The sequence below is a fragment of the Pseudozyma hubeiensis genome, assembly GCF_000403515.1.
Source record: "Pseudozyma hubeiensis SY62 DNA, scaffold: PHS58, whole genome shotgun sequence".
NCBI classification, from domain to species: Eukaryota; Fungi; Basidiomycota; class Ustilaginomycetes; order Ustilaginales; family Ustilaginaceae; genus Pseudozyma; species Pseudozyma hubeiensis.
This window is the reverse complement of record NW_012133840.1, coordinates 927493-946407: the sequence shown is the minus strand read 5'-3', so window position 1 is coordinate 946407 and position 18915 is coordinate 927493. Positions and strand designations below refer to the sequence as shown.

Genomic DNA, 18915 nt, shown 5'->3' with positions numbered 1-18915 from the left:
CATCGAGTGTGGCTTGCATGGGCCGACCGGGAAATTCATCGGCGAAATTCTACAAGTCGAGATCCGCGGGATGTTGTTTGGCAATCTTGGAGCTGAGTTTATAGGCGTGGGCGACGTTCCTGGCAAGAAGAACTGAGTGCATGTTCTCCCTCCTACCATCGTCTCAAAAGCCCATGTATGATCGCTCGAACCATATGCAACACGGCACTCATCAGGACAACTTCTTTGAACCGCAAGGGAACGACGAATAGAAACATCATAGCAGCTCTTTGTACAATGACAGAGTCCACAGCCGCGGGCAACGCCACGGCTGGCTCTGCGCCAGCCAAGAAAACCAAACAGAACAACCGACCATCTCCCGAAGAGATCGAGGCAAAGAGGCGCGAACGTGCCGCCAAGAAGGAGAAGGAAGCTGCCGAAAAAGCGGCGAAAGAAGCCGAGCTTGCGGCGGCCATCGCTGCCAACGGCAAGATCCCAAACGGCCACCTCGACGAGCACGGAAATGCTCTCTTCGTACCGCGTGACTGGGCTTCTGTTGCCGGCAGCACTGACTCCCAGTCGGACAACAAATCGACCAGACAGAAGGTGCGCATCGTTAGCTGGAACATCTTGGCGCAGGGCCTGGTACGAAGGACGTTGTTCCCCGGCTCTGACTGCCTCAAATTTAAGGATCGATCCATAGGGCTTACCGCCGAGCTCTCGAGTCGCACTGGCCACGGTTGGGACGTAGGCTGCTTTCAGGAAGTTGATCGCATGGACGTGCATGGAGAGACAATGACGAAGGACGGCTTCAGCTACGTGTACGAGAAGGGCTACCGACAAAAGCAGCACGGTCTGCTCGTAGCTTGGCGACGAGACCTATTTGGCGAGAGTGCCCATCGTCGACTCACCCTCGATCTCGACGCAGAGAGCGTGGCGGCCGCTGGCGAGCCAATTAGGACAGCGTGTTCGAGGGTGACGCGCAATGTTGGTCTGATCGTCGCCCTTCGCGCCTCTGCGACCGCCACCTCCAGTCCGGGCTTGATCGTAGCGACGACACATCTGTTCTGGCATCCGATGCATGCGTACGAACGAGCACGCCAGTCTGGGATCTTGGTGCGAAAGCTTCAAGAATTCCGAAACGAGCTGGGTGAGGAGTGGCAGAGCGCACCTTGCATCTTGGCGGGCGACTTCAACGATCAGCCTCACTCTGCCACGTATCACCTCTTGACTGGTCGCGAGTTGACGCAGCATTGCCACGATGAAGTTGCATGCTCGAGCGTGGTGCACAAGAGCATCGACGAGAGAAGAGAAAGAGGCGGCACGTCGAATGGCTTTGCGCCTGGGACGACGGAGCCCGCACGCGAGGCTCCTGCCAACAAGAACGTGCCTGCTATGAGCGAAGTATTTGACAATCTGCAGAAGCAGGAGCAGACGAACGGCGAAGATGCAGCTGACGAAGAATCAGACGTGGAGGAGGCAGAGGAGGAGGACGAAGAGGAGGGAGGCGAGCCCGACGATCGCATGCTCAAGAATTGTCGTGCTGCAACCCGAGACGATGCTCTTCTATCGATCGATGAGCTGCTTCAGCTTCACGATGTTGGACGTCCCCGTCCGGCATCTGTGCCCGCCCAGCCTGCTTCTGAAGCTTCAGGAAGGAAAGGCGAGCCAAGGTCGCATCTGGGCTCAGCGTATGGTTTGCACTACGGCAATGTGCACGATCCTTCCGAGGAAGGCAACTTTTTCGGCTCGTCCGCTCGAGGGCGGGAGCGCTGGGACGATCAAGAATGGACACCGGATACTCCCAATTGCCACACAGGCGACAGCACAGAGCCGATGTGGACCATCTTCTCGAGTCTATTCTCTCTCACACTCGACTACATTTTCATGCTGCCTAGACACAGCAAGCAGGGCCAGGCGTCGTCAGCTTCGGAACCATATCCGACGGTGACGCGACTGCTCCGAACGCACCGAACAGAGACGCTTCAACCGGGTGTGCCGAGAAAAGGCGTCTGCGCTTCGGATCACATTGCCATCGGTGCTGAGATTGACTTGTGACACCCCGAAAGCCCCGTCAACTTTCAATGATAGAGCTCGTTTGCCTGCAATCGTGCGGTCCGATGATCGTCTTGTGGCCAGTATGACCAGTGCTGTCGGCGCGGAGTGTTGTTTCAAAAAGCAGAATCGCGTGTGCAGCTCCACCTGAGACTTTTTTGGTGCACGTCCGTCTGAGCAGGCATGCACAGACGAGACCCTGAATCAGGGTGCACTTGACCGCAACACCGCGACAATCGTCACCTTCAGCGGACGCTACATCACGATCTCGTTCCTCATGGCAGCAGTGACAGTCGTCCAGTAGCGGCCGCAATGCATCGTCAAGGCTCGGCCCCGGCGTCTATGTAGTCTCAATTCAAGCAAGCCATACCACCCACCACATTGACGTAATGTTAGCAGACCAGGCGCAAAACATATCTCAGCCTCAGACGGGGTCGCAAAGCAAGCCAGTCGTGATCAGCAGTCCAGACGCAGCCAACTCCAAGACGAGTCTTGCTATCAGCCACATGCAAGATGAACGAGAGCTCCGCGGGAAGGGCGAGGCCGCGGATACATCTGCCCCCACTTCATCTACGGACGCCAGGCCAGACACCGCAACCGATGCATCGTTGCCTCCGAGCCGATCCCCAGAAGATGCGACAGCATCGTCAGATCGCGTTTCTCGGCAGCCCGAGACAAGTGCACCTGCAGAGGCTCCAGAGTTGCCTCGTGCGGATCAGCTAGCCACGAAGGAGGCCCGTGCTGCCACGTCGGCCAGCATCAAGACCGCCAACACCATCCCAGACCCAGCCATCTCGCTCTCCGCAGCCAGACCCAATATGCTTCCTCCGCCGAGGTTGAGCACGGCTGCTTCATCCTTCATCAATCCGACTCCAACTTTGACACCCGGTTCGACATGGGGCCCCACGGCTGCTTCCGCTGCCGCTGCTCGCGCCGAAGCTGCCGAGCCAGGACGCATAGGCGACCTCAAGCGCTTCACCCTGTGGGAGACCAAGACTCGTTTCTACCTCGTCGCCTACAACACCAGTCAGACCAGGTTCCGTATTCTGAAAGTAGATCGAACACCGCCCAGCGCAAACCTCCCGACACGGACGAACGTCGATACGGAGAGGAGTCGAGAGCAAAGCACCAACGTGAGCGTTGCTGGCTTGCCTAGCCAGCCAGCCACTCCTTCAATGGCTTCACTTCAGGCGTCAGCAGAGGTTCCATCCTCCTCCAAACCTCTGGACGCTAAAGTTGATACTGCCAGAAACAGCAGCCGAGCTCAGCTATCTTCAAGCGCCGCCGATTGCTCAGTCCGTGGACAGCGATACCTGTCGCTAGACGACCCTCAGATCTGCCGGTTGAATCGGCGCATGCTCGATGCCAAGCATGTGCCTCGCGAGTCCTCGACGGCGTCAGCCACCGGCGCCGCAGGTGCTTCGGTCAAAGGCTCAGCTTCTGCAGCACCTTCCAAGGCCACCGCTACGGCCAACTCAGCCCTCGACGTCAAGTCCAGCGCAACAACCAGCGCTTCCACCGCCAAGGCAGCCCAATCGGGATCTAGCTTGACAGCTTCCAGCTCGACGCTCAAAAGCGTCGCAGCCGACTGGGAGCTTAACGTCACGTCCGATCGTGTGGTCTACTCACGCACTCAAGTTGCAGAGCTCCTCGAAATGATTCGTGAGGGCAACCGCGCCACCGGCGGTCTTCATGAAGTAGGTCGCTTCTTTGGCATCGTCGGGTTCATCCGATTCACCAGCACATACTACATGGTGCTGATAAGTCGTCGCAGCGTGGTCGGCCTTATTGGCGGCCACTACATATACCACTGTGACGAGACGGTCACTCTCCCAGTGTGTCACCAGTCCGTTTTAGCGTCCCTGCCTGGCCGCACAAAGCTGATGGAGCAGGAAGAAGCGCGTCTCCTCCATCTCTTCAAGCAGGTCGATCTCAGCAAGAACTTCTATTTCAGCTATACCTACGACCTGACCAAGACGCTGCAAGATAACCTCACTTCCGCTCCCGGTGACCCTCTTGAACAAGCCAGCTCCGTGTCACCCTCGAACAAACCTTTAACAGCCTGGGGTTTCAATGAAAAGTTCATGTGGAATCACCACCTGCTGCTTCCCGCCTTTGCCGCTTCGGAGCACTCGCAACCGCACGAAGATCCCCGCAGCGAGTGGGTGCTGCCTCTCGTGTACGGATTTGTGGATCAGGCCAAGCTCAGCGTTCTCAACCGCACAGTGTACACAACTCTAATCGCTCGAAGATCGCGACACTTTGCTGGCGCTCGCTTCCTCAAGCGAGGTGTCAATGAGCAGGGTCATGTCGCCAACGATGTCGAGACAGAGCAGATCGTGAGTGAGGCCCTCACGACGCCCTTCTTTGCTCCCGGGCGCCTGCGAGCCAAATCCAAGGATCGGCATCCTCGTGCTCCATCAGGCGGCCTGCGAGGCGGCCCTGACCCGATCAGGGCAAGTCGTCTACGAGAAAAACCATTCTATTCATCGCCACTGCCGATGGATGCCAGCAAGCTGGTTGGGCTGGACGCATCCCAACGTGCAGACGAGAACGACGAAGACGACACTGATGATCTTCCGCTCGACGCTTCACCTCGCTACACATCCTATGTCATGATGAGAGGAAGCATCCCCGTGTACTGGACTCAAGACTCGACCAATATGTCGCCGAAACCCCCGATCGAGATTTCGCTGGTGGACCCATACTATTCGGCCGCAGCGCTCCATTTTGATGAGCTGTTCCACCGTTATGGCGCTCCCGTCATCGTCCTGAACCTGATCAAGAGCAAGGAGAAGGGAGAGCGTGAGGTCAAACTCTTGCGATCTTTCACAGAGTGCATCAACTACCTCAACCAATTCTTGCCGTCTGACAAAAAGATCCGACACATTGCATGGGACATGAGCCGAGCGAGCAAGGATCACGACCAGGACGTCATTGGTATTCTGGAGGACATTGCGCAAGAGACTCTCGACACTACACACTTCTTCCATTCTGGCCCACAACCCGGCGCCGTGCGATCCCCAACAAGCACGATCGACAGTGCTTCAGCTCGACGAGAGACGATCTTATTGCAGCAAGGGGTTGCGAGGGTCAATTGCGTCGATTGTCTCGACAGAACCAACGCCGCGCAGTTCGTGATCGGCAAAGCCGCTTTGGGGCACCAGCTGCACGCCCTGGGACTGCTCGAAGACCCTTCGCTGCCCTTCGACACCGATGCCACCGACATGCTGACCGAGATGTACCATGACCTGGGCGACACCATCGCGATGCAGTACGGAGGGTCCGCATTGGCCCATACCACCGATACGTACAGGAAAATCAACCAGTGGACCTCTCATTCTCGCGACGTGCTCGAGAGTATGAAACGGTATTACGCGAATTCCTTCGCAGACGCAGACAAGCAGGCTGCCATTAACCTCTTCCTGGGTGTGGATTCAATGGCTCCAGACTTCTCTCCGCGCGTCTTCCCAGAGACGGTCGTTGTCCCGCCAGCAGCAGCGACAGCACAAGTACAGAGCAGCATTCACAACACAAATTCGACAAAAGCGGTTTTAGCGGTGCCGTTCAGGCCACACTATCAGCATTGGTTCGATCCGTTGCATCTGAAGCCGCGTGGAACGATCGAGGCGCGGCAGCGCAGGTTGAAAGAGGTGGCTAATGCCGATGCAGGCTTTTGGGCCGAGTACTATCGACCCAGTCTCTTCACGGACCTCAATCGTCACCACGCGTTCAAAATGACTGCTATCCACCAGTACTCGCACTTGCACGGAGGAGTCTCGCATAGTTCCGGGGGCCTGGGAATGCCACACAGCCAGTCTTCAGGGGCGTTGAGTATGTACTCGACGCAAATTGGCGGCGCGGCTGATCTCTCACGTCATACACGGTCAGCGTCCAACTCGAGCTTGTCCACCGCAACGTTCACTGCCATGCAGGCCGAGGTGCTGGTCGAGTATCCGAGTCCATTCAAGCCGCGTGGCGCAGGAACGGACTCAGGTTCGTACCGGCAGCCTGGACGTCGATCGATCGACGACGCACGCAGCTTTACCACGCAGACGTCTGCTACATTGGTAAACGATCCGAGAAGCCCGGTCTCACCTCAAAATGGGGCTCCTTACTCTGCTTCGCCTGGAGACGCAACGAGCGCCTTGCCGCCTTCGAAAGCGATCATCGGTGGTGTTAGGCGATGGATTTCGATCAACCGGCCAGGAGGCTCGCCTCGTCTCGGTGGCGTCGGGCATCGCAGCTCCAAACGCTACAGCATCGCCTCTTCTGATGGCGGCGATGGTGACCACGGCGATGCGAATCGGAACCAATTTGCAACATCGAATCGCACCAGCGGTGCGCTCGGCTCCAGCACGGCGCAACCATCCACGAGCGCTACGGGGGGCTTTGATCCGCACTCGTTCAACTTTGCCGGTCGGTGGCAGACTGTCAATCCAGTGGGGCCCGCGGTTGCTGGGTCGAACGTCGCCATCGAGGCTGCCCTCACCAAGGCGTGCAATCCACAAATCTCAGAAGAGGAGGAGTCGGAATACGCATTCTACACAACGCAGTTCCTCGACGAACACGCGCGACCTAGTGACAGCAGTCACGTCGACGAAACCGATGGAAACGTAGATATCGCTACTGGGCATGACGGTAGGGGCGAGACTACTGGTGCGGGTGGCAAAGATTACCACCTGATCGACGAGAAGGACATTCAGATCTACGAGGAAGGCGTCGCAGTCAGTGACGGAAAGCCGACAGCGGTGGATCGTTTCGTTCGCTACTCGGTGGTCGATCCGGTGCTCATATCTTATGCCAGCGCCGTCAGTCAGCTCGCCTTCCCCGTCGCCAATACATCGCATCAGCCAACGCCCATGACCTCGGGCGGACCCGCCGCCAACATGACCGGAATCATGGCCGCACCCGCGGCTGGAGCGACAGGTCTGCCAGCCTCCGAGGCGAAGATCCGTGCATATAGTTCTTGGCTGTCGCTAGGGCAGACCAAGCTGGCCAGCTTCTGAGCTGACCTCGCCATTCATCACGTCGACAACAATCACAGACCTATTTACCGAAGTGTTGAGGAGGCGTGCGTGGTGCGATACAGATTTGAGTGTTGTGAGAAATATTGGTTGATACAAATACAGTGATTGGCAGACGATGACGAAGATGATGGTGCCGAATCGGGAACGAGGGTATAATGAGATTGCTTGCAAAAGTCGAGGGCGGGGTCCAGACAGTGTCACTTGAACATGACTTGAACCGAAAACGTCTTTCCATCCGGATCAAAGTAGCTCCAGGTTGATGGTTCTGGCCTTGGCCTTGCTCCCGGGGCCGAGGATGTGACAAGACCTGTGTCCCTCCTGTCGATCTCTCTACTTTGCAGTTTGAAAGCGATCGTTTCGTATGGCTCCGCAGCTACCACCAGATACTGGTAGTTGCGATCTGGAGTCTCGATTTTTTGCTCGAACGAGCCCATGAATCGATGCATCGGAACGACACCGTCCTTGATCTCTGGCAGGGAGACTTGAAAGAGCAGACCGAGCCTTCCCCCTTCTCCTCCCTCCAACACGGGCTCACGGACCTTGCTGACCTTGTATCCTGGCCGTCCGATCTTGACAAACTGCTTCTTGGGAACGGTGTCAGCCGCGGAGGCGGTGATGAGTTTGTTCGAGTCGTAGGCGTTCTCCTTTGCTTCTCGAGCAGCTCGTCGGGCGAGATTTGTTTGGTGCTTCTTGCCTTGAGTATGTGCTAAGTAGCTGCCCTCGTTGGTGTGTAGTGTGAGACAGAGCCTGCACTCGAGACCCCCGAGGTGATTTTTCAGAAGGTAGGGGTCCTTCGCGAGGTCGATGGTTTCGAGCGCCAGCTTTCGTAGGCGATCGCGACGATCGACATTACTTTCGGAGGCACCAGCTACGCCGGCACCCTTGTTGCCTCCCCGTGAGGAGAAATCCATGATGGTACGTGAGGTGCGGCGATGCGTGCGGGAGCAGGTGAAGGTGGGAAAACGAAAGGAGAGAGTTGGATTCGAGAAAGTGGAGCTTCATGTTGCCTTTCCGATGTCCGAAAACCTGAGATTCATTAACTGTTAATGTTAAGGTAGACAATGGCAACAACTCAACATGGGGCCAAATTTCGGACGATCACTCCACATGAACTGACAAAGTGGTCCGCAACGCGTACAAAAGGCGGCTCTGTTGCCTGAGAACACGCAAGCTCAGTGCAAAGCCGCTTGAGCCACCTTTTGGCAACACTGCTACATGAAACCATCGCTACTCTCTGCCATCACTCTTCACCACGCACTCACCAACTCACTAACTCCCATCACATCACCGAAATCCTTCTGTCATCACCATCATCACAGCCACAGCTGAACAGTCAGCATCACCATGATCGGATTCCACCCAGGCCAGAGCTGGTCGTCGCAGCCAAACCAGGCTTACGCTAACATGGGCACGCCCTCGTTCAGCTCGGCAGCTGCTTCGTCCTCAGCCGACCCAACATCGCACACGTCTCAACCCATCGTCACCGGTACTTCGGTGCTCGGTATCAAGTACAAGGACGGAATCATGCTTGCCACAGATACGCTCGCCTCGTACGGCTCGCTCGCACGCTTCATGGACATCACTCGTATCTCTCAATTCGGCCAGAACACGCTCATTGGCGCAAGCGGCGATATGAGCGACTGGCAATACGTCCAGCACATGCTTGGGAAACTCATCACATCCGAGGACGTCGCCGCCGACGGACACAACCTGACGCCAACTCAGATTTACGCCTACTTGGCTCGAGTGATGTACCAACGAAGATCGAAGATCAACCCGCTTTGGAACTCGTTCGTTCTCGGAGGTGTCGATCCGAAGGACGGTACGCCGTTCCTGGGCTACGTCGACTTGCTCGGAACGACGTTTACTAGCAGCACGATCGCTACTGGATTCGGCATGCACTTGGCTCAGCCGCTGCTGCGAAAGATGGTCGAGGGTAGGGAGGATTCCTTGACGGAAGCAGAGGCAAAGGAAATCATGGAGAATTGCATGAAGGTGTTGTATTACCGCGATGCGAGATCGTTGAACAGGTTCAGGGTGGCAAAGGTAACCAAGGAAGGCTGCGAGATCTCAGAACCCTACAGTGTTCCCACTTCGTGGGGCTTTGCCGAGATGCTGCGCGGATACGGCCCCCAGACCCAGTGATCCTTTCAGGCTCACATATTCGATCATTCGGTCTGTTTCATCCAATGTACCAATATATATCCGTTGATAACACCGACGCGTGCGAATCGCGGTAGCGACCACCTGATCGGCGTGCGCTGAGCGTAAGCTTTTGCCCAGCGAGGAGACGATTCTCGTTTCGAGCAGAGGCATGAACGCCGGGTTCCGAGAGTCCGAGGGGGTCTCGCAGCCTGGACGATAGAGCAGACGCTTCTCCTCGGGCTGGCAGTTTCACATCCGCCAATTCGTACTGGTGAGTTCTTGAGGCAGCGCCCTGTACCTTATCAGCAGTACTTGTCGGAAGGACCGTCCGACGCGGCCGTCCAGGCTCCGGAAGCTTCTCCGATTGAAGTCTAGCCGAAACACTACTGGGAGCGATCCTCTGAGATCAAGAACGGAGGATAAGCAGCGAATCGCGCGAGGATACGCACCGTGCCTGTTCTCTCATCGACTCGGAACAGCGAGTAGGGCATATTCGAAGCAGAGGATGGGAACCTAGGTCATCATTGCCTTGCATTGTTCCGAGAAACTTAATCGACCCTCTACCGGCGTGAGGAACAGCGGTTCTCGTCACATGGTGTACCTTCACGTGCGTCGAGGAAGCTCACGCGACCTCGAACGAAGTTAGCTGTGTCAACCCTACTCAAGACTCTACAGCGCGACCGGCTGCGGTGGGATGAGAAGCGGCCAAATTCTCGAAACGAGTGTCATATTCAACTGGCTTCGATCTCGACTCGCTCGATTTCAGCGACAGACCAAGTCAGCTCAAGAGCGTGACAGGTTCGGGCGTGCGTGATCATGCGTCGCATTCACCGCACGACGTGATTGTCACCGGTCATTGGGCTTGCCACTTCCCGTTGAATGTATCTCGGTGACCTGCAGTGGAGGCTTTTGGAATGGATTGAAGAATTTGTGACAACCGAGTCCCACCCGGCGGGCCGTCGTCTGCCGCTGCTTCTCATTACGGAACGGACCAATTCCGCTTGGTAGCCATGCACATCGAGCTTGTCGTCCATTGAGCTTGTCCCCTGATGGGCAGAGCTTGGTATTGTACGGTCAGTTACAAATAAGATGTCCAACTTCACCGTCGAAAGCTTGAGCAACATCGGCTCCGCTTCATTCTTCACCGCGGCTCCTTTTTGTCAATCAAAACGAGCCCCAGCTAGTGTTTTGCTCTCTTCCATCAACAGGGCTGGAGAGGGACGCTGGTTCGCACATTCGCTGCAAGATGGGATTTGTCGTCATCACGCCTTGAGCGCTTCTTACCTCGAACTCGACCTCGCAAAAGACCAGACGAAGTCGGCGAAACGCTTGTCGCCATCGCCGTGACCTCAACGGATGGGCCGAATTGTCTTTCCTGCTCAGCCCAGCGTCGGGTGTCGTCCGAAAAGCTCGCTTTGCACCAGTAGCGTCACAGCCCATGTGTCATGCCGACGCCAATGACTGATCAGCCTTCGTCTCACGGGTGACCGCCCAACCCGGTCATTTCCCAACGGACATTTCATTTCGGACATGAAAATCGCGAGGTGAAGGTAGCGTAATCCATCTGTCGTCACGCATACGCGGCGGAGCCGGATGTGCCGTCTCACCTCTCTATGGTATTTTGCTGTGCCGTCTGGTGGGCGACACATCTCCCGCAGCCAGCCATATTGTGCCGTCTCCCACCACTTCTCCCCGCCGCACGGAGACGGAACCCAATCGACGGTGGCGTCGAGGTGGGATTGGCATGCACCGTATCTCCGTTCTTCTGTCACGCAGGCTGTCAACGCTGAGAGGAAAGCAGAGCCCGACTTTGTCGGGCCGCCCGAGCTGCTTCACTGACTCGTTGCCTCGTCGCTGTGGCGTGCAAAAGCACCTTTCCGTGCTGTTGTGCTGCAGTGCTGAGTTCTGGATAGGCAGCAAGATATAATACGCCCGACTCAGCCGTGATGTCTGCCACTTGTCCTTCATTTCTTCCCCTGTTTTCTCCCTGCTCCTGACCCTCGTTTCCTTTTACGCTCATACTCTTCCGTCGATAAACCTTTTGACTCTGGCTCGACACTGCCAAGCATGAGGATCTCCCCAAGTCTGTTGGTCATCATTGGGCTCACTGTCCGTCATGCTGAGGCTCGACCAGCGTCGCTGGCCGTCCGCGATCGTGATGGCGGAGAGCCGTACCGTGGAGCCGTTCTGAGTCGTCCCGTCACAGACCTCTCGCGGAGAGGAGATCGCTCAAACGGTGATGGCGCCAACAACACCATGCGTCAGTTTAGCCGTACCGTTGGGAGCTATGGTCCAGACGCCCAACTACATGGTCTTGGACCAGCTCCCGGTATCTGGCCGGATCCTCTTCTGGACAATCCCAATGACGAAGGACCCTTTCCGGGAAAAGGGAATGGCGGGAAGGAAGAAGGCCAATCCGGCTCTTCACCGGAGCTTCCAGTCAACGGCACGGACTCGGATCAAAGCCAACATCCGGGCTGTGTGGAAAGCTGTGAGGAAAGAGACTTCACGCCTCAGATCCGCGAGCACGACTGGACCATCACCTACGGCCCCTCTGCTCCCGATGGTTTCCTCAAGAAGCGAATCCTCGTCAACGGCCAATCACCCGCTCCCCTGATCGAGGTCAACGAAGGAGATACACTCATTGTCAAAGTGACAAATCTGCTCGACGAAGGCACGTCAATCCACTGGCACGGCATGTTCCAAAACAACACCCCATTCATGGACGGCATTGCTGGATTTTCCCAGTGTCCAATCCCACCCGGTGGTCACCTCACGTATCGTTTCAAGATCGAGGGCCAGTACGGCTCGTACTGGGTGCACAGTCACTCCAAGATGCAGTACACCGATGGGCTGTACGGCGGATTGATCGTGCACTCGAAGAACGACCCTTACCAGAAATGCCGCGACTATGATGACGAGCGTGTGTTTTTGTTCGCCGACAACTACCACGATTTCGCCGACTACATCGTAAAGCAGCTGCTTTCCGCCCAGGGTTACAACGGGACGGCAGCGGCGCCGTCGCCACAGTCCGGACTCATCAACGGTGCTGGTCAATTCGACTGTGCTGCTCTGGCACGTGCTAGAGGCAAGCAACCGGGCATGCCGACAAGATGCGAGCAGCTGCCTACCCCCACCATGGACATTGAGCCGAACAAAAAATACCGCTTCCGTTTCATCAACACTGGCTCGCATGCTCAGCACATTATCTCGATCGATGATCATGAGATGTACGTGATTGGCGCAGACGGAACTGCAGTCAAGCCGCACCGGGTGCACCGCGTCCCGATCCACAACGGACAACGACACGACGTGCTGGTCGAAACCAATCAGGGCGTCGATGGTGACAGCTTCTTGCTTCGGTCGACTATGATGACGGCGTGTTTCTCGTTTGTCGATCCTCTGCTCAATCCCGTTGCCAACCTGACTTTGCGGTACAAATTGCCTGGGAGCGACGTCCCCTCTCGCCCACCCGTACCGCACGATTGGAAGGACGCCATGGGGAGCCAGTGTCAAGATCTCGACGACTCCGAACTCATCCCCGCCGTCTACACCTCCGTCCCACCGAATCACGACATCAACAGCCTCGCCATCTTCAATTCGCAATTCGGCAACCTCCAACTCGCCAACGGCACCACCCTCGGTCGATTCTTCGTCGACAACATCACCCAGACCAATTTTGTCAACAAGCCGTACCTCGAAGTGACCCATCGCGGCGGACACATCAACACCACCTCCGTCGCTTCTCTTCTCGTGCCCGATGATGTCTGGGTGGCAGATTTCATCATCAACAACGAAGACACTTTCCTCGACCATCCGTTCCACCTCCACGCCACGGACATGCACATCGTTGCACGTGGATCGGGCAGCATGACACGCGAACAGTGGGTCGCGTTGAACGACGGAGAAGCGCAGGGTGTCAACCGGACCGCGCTGAATCTGGTCAACCCGCTGAGGAGGGATACGATCACGGTGACGAGGTCGAGTTACATAGTGGCGAGGATCATCGCTGATCTGCCCGGAGTCTGGGCTATGCATTGCCACATCGCGATGCATGTGGCCGAGGGGCTGATGGCGGCGATCGCGATCCATCCGCAGAAGATCCGGGAGTTGGAGTTCGACCAGGAGGTGCTCGATCTGTGTCCCGTGTCGGTACAGTCGTTGAACGAGATCGAGCCTGCCTGAGTGGTGGGCCATCGGCTTCACACAGCGGACAATTGCAAGCCATCATATCGTGCAAAGTTTCGGTTTTCCATGCTCAACAAGAATGTAAACAAATACAAGATCGAGACTCATTTGTCGTCACGTCATCCTAGCCAACTCATTGAAGCGATCAGCTTCGATCACGACAGATTGAAAACTTTGAATGTCTTTGAATGCGGTGCGGGACCCATGAAAAGGGATACAAGTACAAGGTAAAGTGGATGTGGTTGTCTGTGCGGGTCAAATGATGCGCAAGCTCCAAGCGCCGTCCTTCGGCGGGCCGGCTAGGTCGCCCAAACCAAATCCTAGCTGTTTCAGAACGTCTGCCGTGGTGTCGTGACCGGTTGCCTTCATGAGCTGTACCAGATCCTCGCAGACGATATGACGGCCTGAATGGTAGGCTGTACCATCCGAGTCGTTGACGAATATCAAGGGCAGCAAAAAGTGTGGCGGGACGGTGTCCCCGGACATCGGATTGTCGATTTTTCCCGTAAGCGCGAGCTTCAACATATCACGGATGGGCGGGAGAGTGACGGTGATGTAGACTTCTGATTCTGGCTTGGTCGTGTGTTGGACCTTCAGTGGGCCCAAGCTGCCTACCCAGACGTCGAGTGGGATGGGGTCGGAAGTGATGGCTGCGGGGACGATAAAGTTGGTGACGGTGGTGACGAGCGTATGCTTTGTTTGATCGTATGTGGGCATGGAGGTGATCAGGGGGAAGGGCGTCATGGGTACCTCGCATGGACCTTCGTCTTTGGATGCCTGCGTAGCGCTCGTGTCAAAGTAGGAATACTCGAATCGCGACACGCCGATCACGGTCCAGACATAAGCATCGTCTACTTCATCGACAATCTTGATGCCCGGCCCGTTCTCCTTGGATGCAGTGACCGTTTTTGGTGTCACAAAGACGATCGAGTTGCTCTCACCCGTCTTGTGGCGATCTTTGGTGTCGGATGGAGGCATGCCCAACCCGAGCCCTTCTTCGTGCGTCTGTGCAAAATCTACGGCGAGGGGCTCTTGTCCGACCTTGTCTGGCGAAGTGTGCTTCCAAGCGTCGGGCATCATGGCACAAAGGTAGCTGCGAGGGGTGGAGAAGTTGGACTCGAGATGCTCCGAGTCGCCAAAGACGGTCTCGCTGTCGTCGCTAGGTACGAAGCGCATCAACGCTACCTTTTGCAATTGGCCCACGGGACCGTAGAGGTTGAGATCGTCCTTTTCCTTGCTCTCAGATCCGTCGTTGGCGCTCGTAGATGCTCCCTTTGCAGAGACCGAGTTGAGGCCAGTCTCTGCCCCTTCGATCTTGATGGCAGACTGAAAACTGCTTCCCGGTCTTTCGACGCCATTGGTGAAAGCGGAACCACCTCGACCCGGCATGGATGCATTCGCGTTGGACGACGACCTGCTCACGGCTGCCAACTTGTCGCGTAACGCTCGATCTATCGGCACCCTACGAGACTTGTTCCCCGAACCGGCCGTCAGTAGTTCCGCAGGTGGATCCAGCTGCGGCAGTTGAACCTGACCTTTGTCCACCTTGCACACGACCAGTGGATCGCTGCTGAAGCCCGTGTTGACGTCGGTCAGCACAATTGTCGAGCCGTAAGTGACGCTGTCCTCTTCGGCTCCTGCGAGCTCGGCCAGCGGTGGGCGCGAGATGAGCGTGATGCGGTAGGTAGACCATTCAGCGCTGTGCACTGTGAGGTCACCTCCTGTGCTGCTGTGCATGTACTTGGTACGAGCGGTCTGCGAATTGATGCGGTTGAAGAGTGAGACGAGAGAACCGTTCTGCACTTGGTTCGTCTGACCCCTCGGCTTCGCCGTTTTCTTCGAGGATTTGGAGATGATTGCGACGGGTGCGGACTCGAAGGAGGCCCACGCCAAGCCCTTGGGCAATCGTGAAAGGACTTCGGAGCCAGCATCGGTCTGCTCGTTGGCAGGACTTTCAGTACTAATCGCTGGAGACACCGCTTCGGAAGCTCGTGACTTTTTCAGCGGGCTGAAGATGGGCAGATGAGGTTCGAGACCCGAAGGGCGAAGTAAGTTGAGCTGCAGACGGAATGCCTTGGACCTGCCTGTGGGTGTGACGTAGAGTGAGCGCATCTTTGTCTCGAGCCGGCTGTCGAGCACTGCGACATTTTCGTTCGAGTAGAACTCATCCGTGTCTCCGCGAACCAGTAGACTGACGCGGCATTGGTCCTCTTCGTCTGCATCTTCGGCGGTCTGAGAGGTATGCAGGACAGCAGCGCCGTGTTCTGCATATCGCCGCAGTGGACCAGTAACACTGATGATGGGTGGAGGATTGAAGAAGCGCTTCTCGGATCCGTAGCTTTTTTGTGCCACTGAAGCGTGTGAACATCGGATGGTGGTCATTTTCGTCTTTGATGCTGCTGGGATGGGACCGGTAACAGTGTTTGGCTTGGTCAAGGTGTCGATGCTGGCTATGTACTCGGAGATGGCTTTCTCCACCCTGCTGCGGCGTTCCATGGGACCAATTTCGCGGTATTTTCGCTTGCCGAGCACTTTCTTGGGCTTCTTGATAGGCTTGACCTGCTTTTGCGGCGATGGCTTGGGTTTGGCAGGGGTCGATGGTGCTTCCTTTGGCTGTTGGAATTCTGTGGTACCTTCGGTGGCGAGGCTGGATGAGACGCGTTCTTGAAGACTGGCCATAAACTGCTCTAAGCTGGCTGCGAGGGCATCGTCGCCGACGGTCCCGGACTTTGCTTCGTTCGCAGTGCTAGGACCGGTGGTGGATGCGTCTGCTACATCGTACGAAGAAGAAGCACTTTGCTGTTGCTGGGCTGAAGCTTCTGGAGGGAGCAGATTGGCGTCTCGAAGAAGGTTGTCGACAAAGCTCTGAGCGGAATTGTTGGCGGCAGATAAGGATGAAGATGCCTGAGGTTCAGAAGCCGTCGATGCTGCTTGCGTCGTAGGAGCAGCAGCGGGCTGGGAACCGGCTTGTGCGGAAGCACTCTCTGGCTGCTGTGGTGCGGGCGAGCCAGTTTGCGGCGTCGGCATGAGCGAAGCGATGAGCGTTTCGAACGAAGAAATGTCTTCGGCTGTTGCCGGTGTGCCTTGGCCTTGTGTAGGCGTATCATAGGTGCTGTTGACGGCTGAGCCTTCCATTGGCGTGAAGTGTGCCTCGGGCTGAGATCCGAGCTGATCGGCGAGCCCGGCGGTGAAGGCCTGAATCTGCTCCTCCAGCGACGGTTCGGTCGGATCAGCCGGGTCCCGAGTTTTTGAAGGGGACATGAGATCGGCCAAGGCGGAAGCCTCGAGCTGCGGAACATGATCCATGATGGTCAGATCAGGAGACGGATGCTCTGGGCTCGTTCCTGCGTTGAGGCCGTTCCACTGTTGCTTGTCGGTTGCGCTTCCGGATGCTGGGTACTGTTGCAAGGCTGATGAAGCGCAGTTTTGAGCGGATGGACCGGCAGCAGCGGAATGTATCGACTCGCCTGCTTCCATGACGCTTGCGCTATGTTTGAGCCAAGGCGAAGATTCCAAAGGTCATTCGAACGAGATGAGAAGATGAGACCGATGAACGCTCGAACGGCTCCCGGCAGCGCAACAATGTGATCGTGTGCCGAAGCAGCAATGCCGTGTTCGTTCCAGAAAGCTTTTGGTGGGCTCTGACTCTTTGATGCGAAGGTAAACAATGACAAGTCGGCGTAGATCCTGGTTTCAACGTGATCTTCCGAGTGAAGGTGTGAGTGTGAGCAACTTCAGGGTTCGAGATCAAGAAGTTCTAAATTCTCACCGAAAAATTTCAAGGCAGCAGATCACAGGGCACAGAATGCATCCGCACTGCGGATTAATGCGTGATTGTGTAGAAATATGTTTGAGAAATCACTTTCTAAAAATCGAGCCGAAAAATGCGTCGCAAAAAACAGGCTAAAAATTGCTCCGCTCCTCCACTTGTTTCCGCACGCGTGTTCGGTTCCGAGGCTGAAAGGGAGAAGAGTGCTGAGTTGCAGTACACTCTGTTTGAGCGTTGTTGAACGCTTTGGGCGCTTCGAGCTGCAGAACGCGACAGTTGGATTCGACTCTTTTGTTCGCCACAAAGCTTCATACGTGGATCACCATCTGCTCAGCTCTCTTTCTTCTCGACCACATCCTACTTTGCATCGTCCTTTCGACCCGCAACCTGCATTTCGGCATCCGCACATCGCGAACACCGACCTACCTTCGTCGAACCACCACTCAAAACCATTAAACATGTCTGACGCCGAAGCTCCACAGCCCAAGCCCGAAGGTGGTGAGCAGCTTAACATCAAGGTCAAGGACGCCGATGGAAACGAGGTCTTCTTCAAGGTGAAGCGTACCACAAAGCTCTCCAAGCTCAAGAAGGCGTATGCCGAAAGGATGGGAAAGCCCGAGAACAGCGTCCGCTTCATCTTTGATGGTCAGCGTATCGGTGACAACGACACCGCCGAGACGGTAAGTAGTGAACTTCGCAGAAGGTCCCGCAAATGGCTTCAAGAACTCAACCGGACAAAATACTCACATTGATCTCGTATGTTTGCTTTACTTCCGCATCGGTACTCCCGACTTCGATCGTCTCTGGCTCTCGTTTCTCGTCCGCAGCTCAACATGGAGGACCAGGATGAAATCGACGCAATGATCGAGCAGCTCGGAGGGTGCTGAACAGCTTCCGCTCGGTTCAGCTCCGCATCTCCCATTCCAGATACCCTTCCCTTCCCTCCATCTCATTTCCGTCGTCGGCGTTGCTTTTCACGCTGCACCCGCGCCATCGAACAAAATCTTAGATCGACCGGCTTTCTCACGACAGACTTGCTCTGCAGCGCAGGTCACTGGACGACAAGGTCGACCCTACCGCCGCACCTCACTTCGGTACAAATCCCGAACAATCTCGTCGTCATCTCCTGCGTTGATCCGTCTTTACCTGCTGGCCCTGTGTGGTGTCAGCAATACGCATTGGGGACGTTTCTGCGCAGGCATGTCGAGCATGTACTCCTCTTTTCTCTTCCACAACAATGTATTTGTTTCTGTGCTCGTATACTCACACAGTGTTTTTCGGGTTGCATTGGTGTCCGTTCGGTCACAAATGGGTCGGTAGATAGTCGAAAGGCATCGTTGCGGTGATGCGGATACGAAGATTTTTCACAAGTGATCGCACAGCCAGCGGTGTACGCATCGGACGGTTGCTGACATAGTGGATAGGTGAGATGCGGGTTCAACGGCGGGTATCGTATTGCAAAGATGACGAAAAAGGGGGTTTGGCAGGGCTGACTATCGGGTTGGAAAAGGAGTCTCGTGCATGGGCGCGGGTATCGTATTGCGAAACGAAGGGAGGGAGTTTTGCTTGGCAGGCATAACTAGCGGATGCGGGTGGACAAAGAAATCTCGAGTTTCCCGCTATTCTGCTACTCTGTCGATGCTTCCGCTTCTCGCTGCGGAGATCAGACTTTCGTCCTACGTCTTCCACCACCACCGCATCGACAGCAAAGCACGTCGGCGATGCAGTTGAACGTAGCCGTCAAGCAGG

At 56.2% G+C, this 18915-nt stretch overlaps 8 protein-coding genes across 8 annotated transcripts; 5 read left to right on the top strand and 3 right to left on the bottom strand.

The window, feature by feature from the left end:
• Positions 1-276: 276 nt before the first annotated feature.
• PHSY_006503 (hypothetical protein) lies at positions 277-2037 on the top strand (the record flags this gene model as incomplete). Its single annotated transcript, XM_012337105.1, has 1 exon — positions 277-2037. The coding sequence occupies one exon, from the start codon at positions 277-279 to the stop codon at positions 2035-2037; it is 1761 nt and encodes a 586-aa protein (XP_012192495.1).
• Positions 2038-2540: 503 nt separating this feature from the next.
• PHSY_006502 (hypothetical protein) lies at positions 2541-7043 on the top strand (the record flags this gene model as incomplete). Its single annotated transcript, XM_012337104.1, has 1 exon — positions 2541-7043. One exon carries the CDS (start codon positions 2541-2543, stop codon positions 7041-7043), a length of 4503 nt encoding a protein of 1500 aa, XP_012192494.1.
• A 218-nt stretch (positions 7044-7261) lies between these two features.
• Positions 7262-7975, bottom strand: PHSY_006501 (potential splicing factor subunit; the record flags this gene model as incomplete). The annotated part of the gene is made up of 1 exon (XM_012337103.1): positions 7262-7975. The coding sequence occupies one exon, from the start codon at positions 7973-7975 to the stop codon at positions 7262-7264; it is 714 nt and encodes a 237-aa protein (XP_012192493.1).
• A 433-nt stretch (positions 7976-8408) lies between these two features.
• PHSY_006500 (20S proteasome core particle subunit beta 7) lies at positions 8409-9209 on the top strand (the record flags this gene model as incomplete). The annotated part of the gene is made up of 1 exon (XM_012337102.1): positions 8409-9209. One exon carries the CDS (start codon positions 8409-8411, stop codon positions 9207-9209), a length of 801 nt encoding a protein of 266 aa, XP_012192492.1.
• Positions 9210-10055: 846 nt separating this feature from the next.
• Positions 10056-10649, bottom strand: PHSY_006499 (hypothetical protein; the record flags this gene model as incomplete). Its single annotated transcript, XM_012337101.1, has 2 exons — positions 10056-10268; positions 10494-10649. The coding sequence occupies 2 exons, from the start codon at positions 10647-10649 to the stop codon at positions 10056-10058; spliced, it is 369 nt and encodes a 122-aa protein (XP_012192491.1).
• A 627-nt stretch (positions 10650-11276) lies between these two features.
• On the top strand, positions 11277-13394 carry PHSY_006498 (potential multicopper ferro-O2-oxidoreductase; the record flags this gene model as incomplete). Its single annotated transcript, XM_012337100.1, has 1 exon — positions 11277-13394. The coding sequence occupies one exon, from the start codon at positions 11277-11279 to the stop codon at positions 13392-13394; it is 2118 nt and encodes a 705-aa protein (XP_012192490.1).
• A 258-nt stretch (positions 13395-13652) lies between these two features.
• Positions 13653-16874, bottom strand: PHSY_006497 (hypothetical protein; the record flags this gene model as incomplete). Its single annotated transcript, XM_012337099.1, has 1 exon — positions 13653-16874. One exon carries the CDS (start codon positions 16872-16874, stop codon positions 13653-13655), a length of 3222 nt encoding a protein of 1073 aa, XP_012192489.1.
• Positions 16875-17624: 750 nt separating this feature from the next.
• PHSY_006496 (hypothetical protein) lies at positions 17625-17918 on the top strand (the record flags this gene model as incomplete). Its single annotated transcript, XM_012337098.1, has 1 exon — positions 17625-17918. One exon carries the CDS (start codon positions 17625-17627, stop codon positions 17916-17918), a length of 294 nt encoding a protein of 97 aa, XP_012192488.1.
• Positions 17919-18915: the final 997 nt, after the last annotated feature.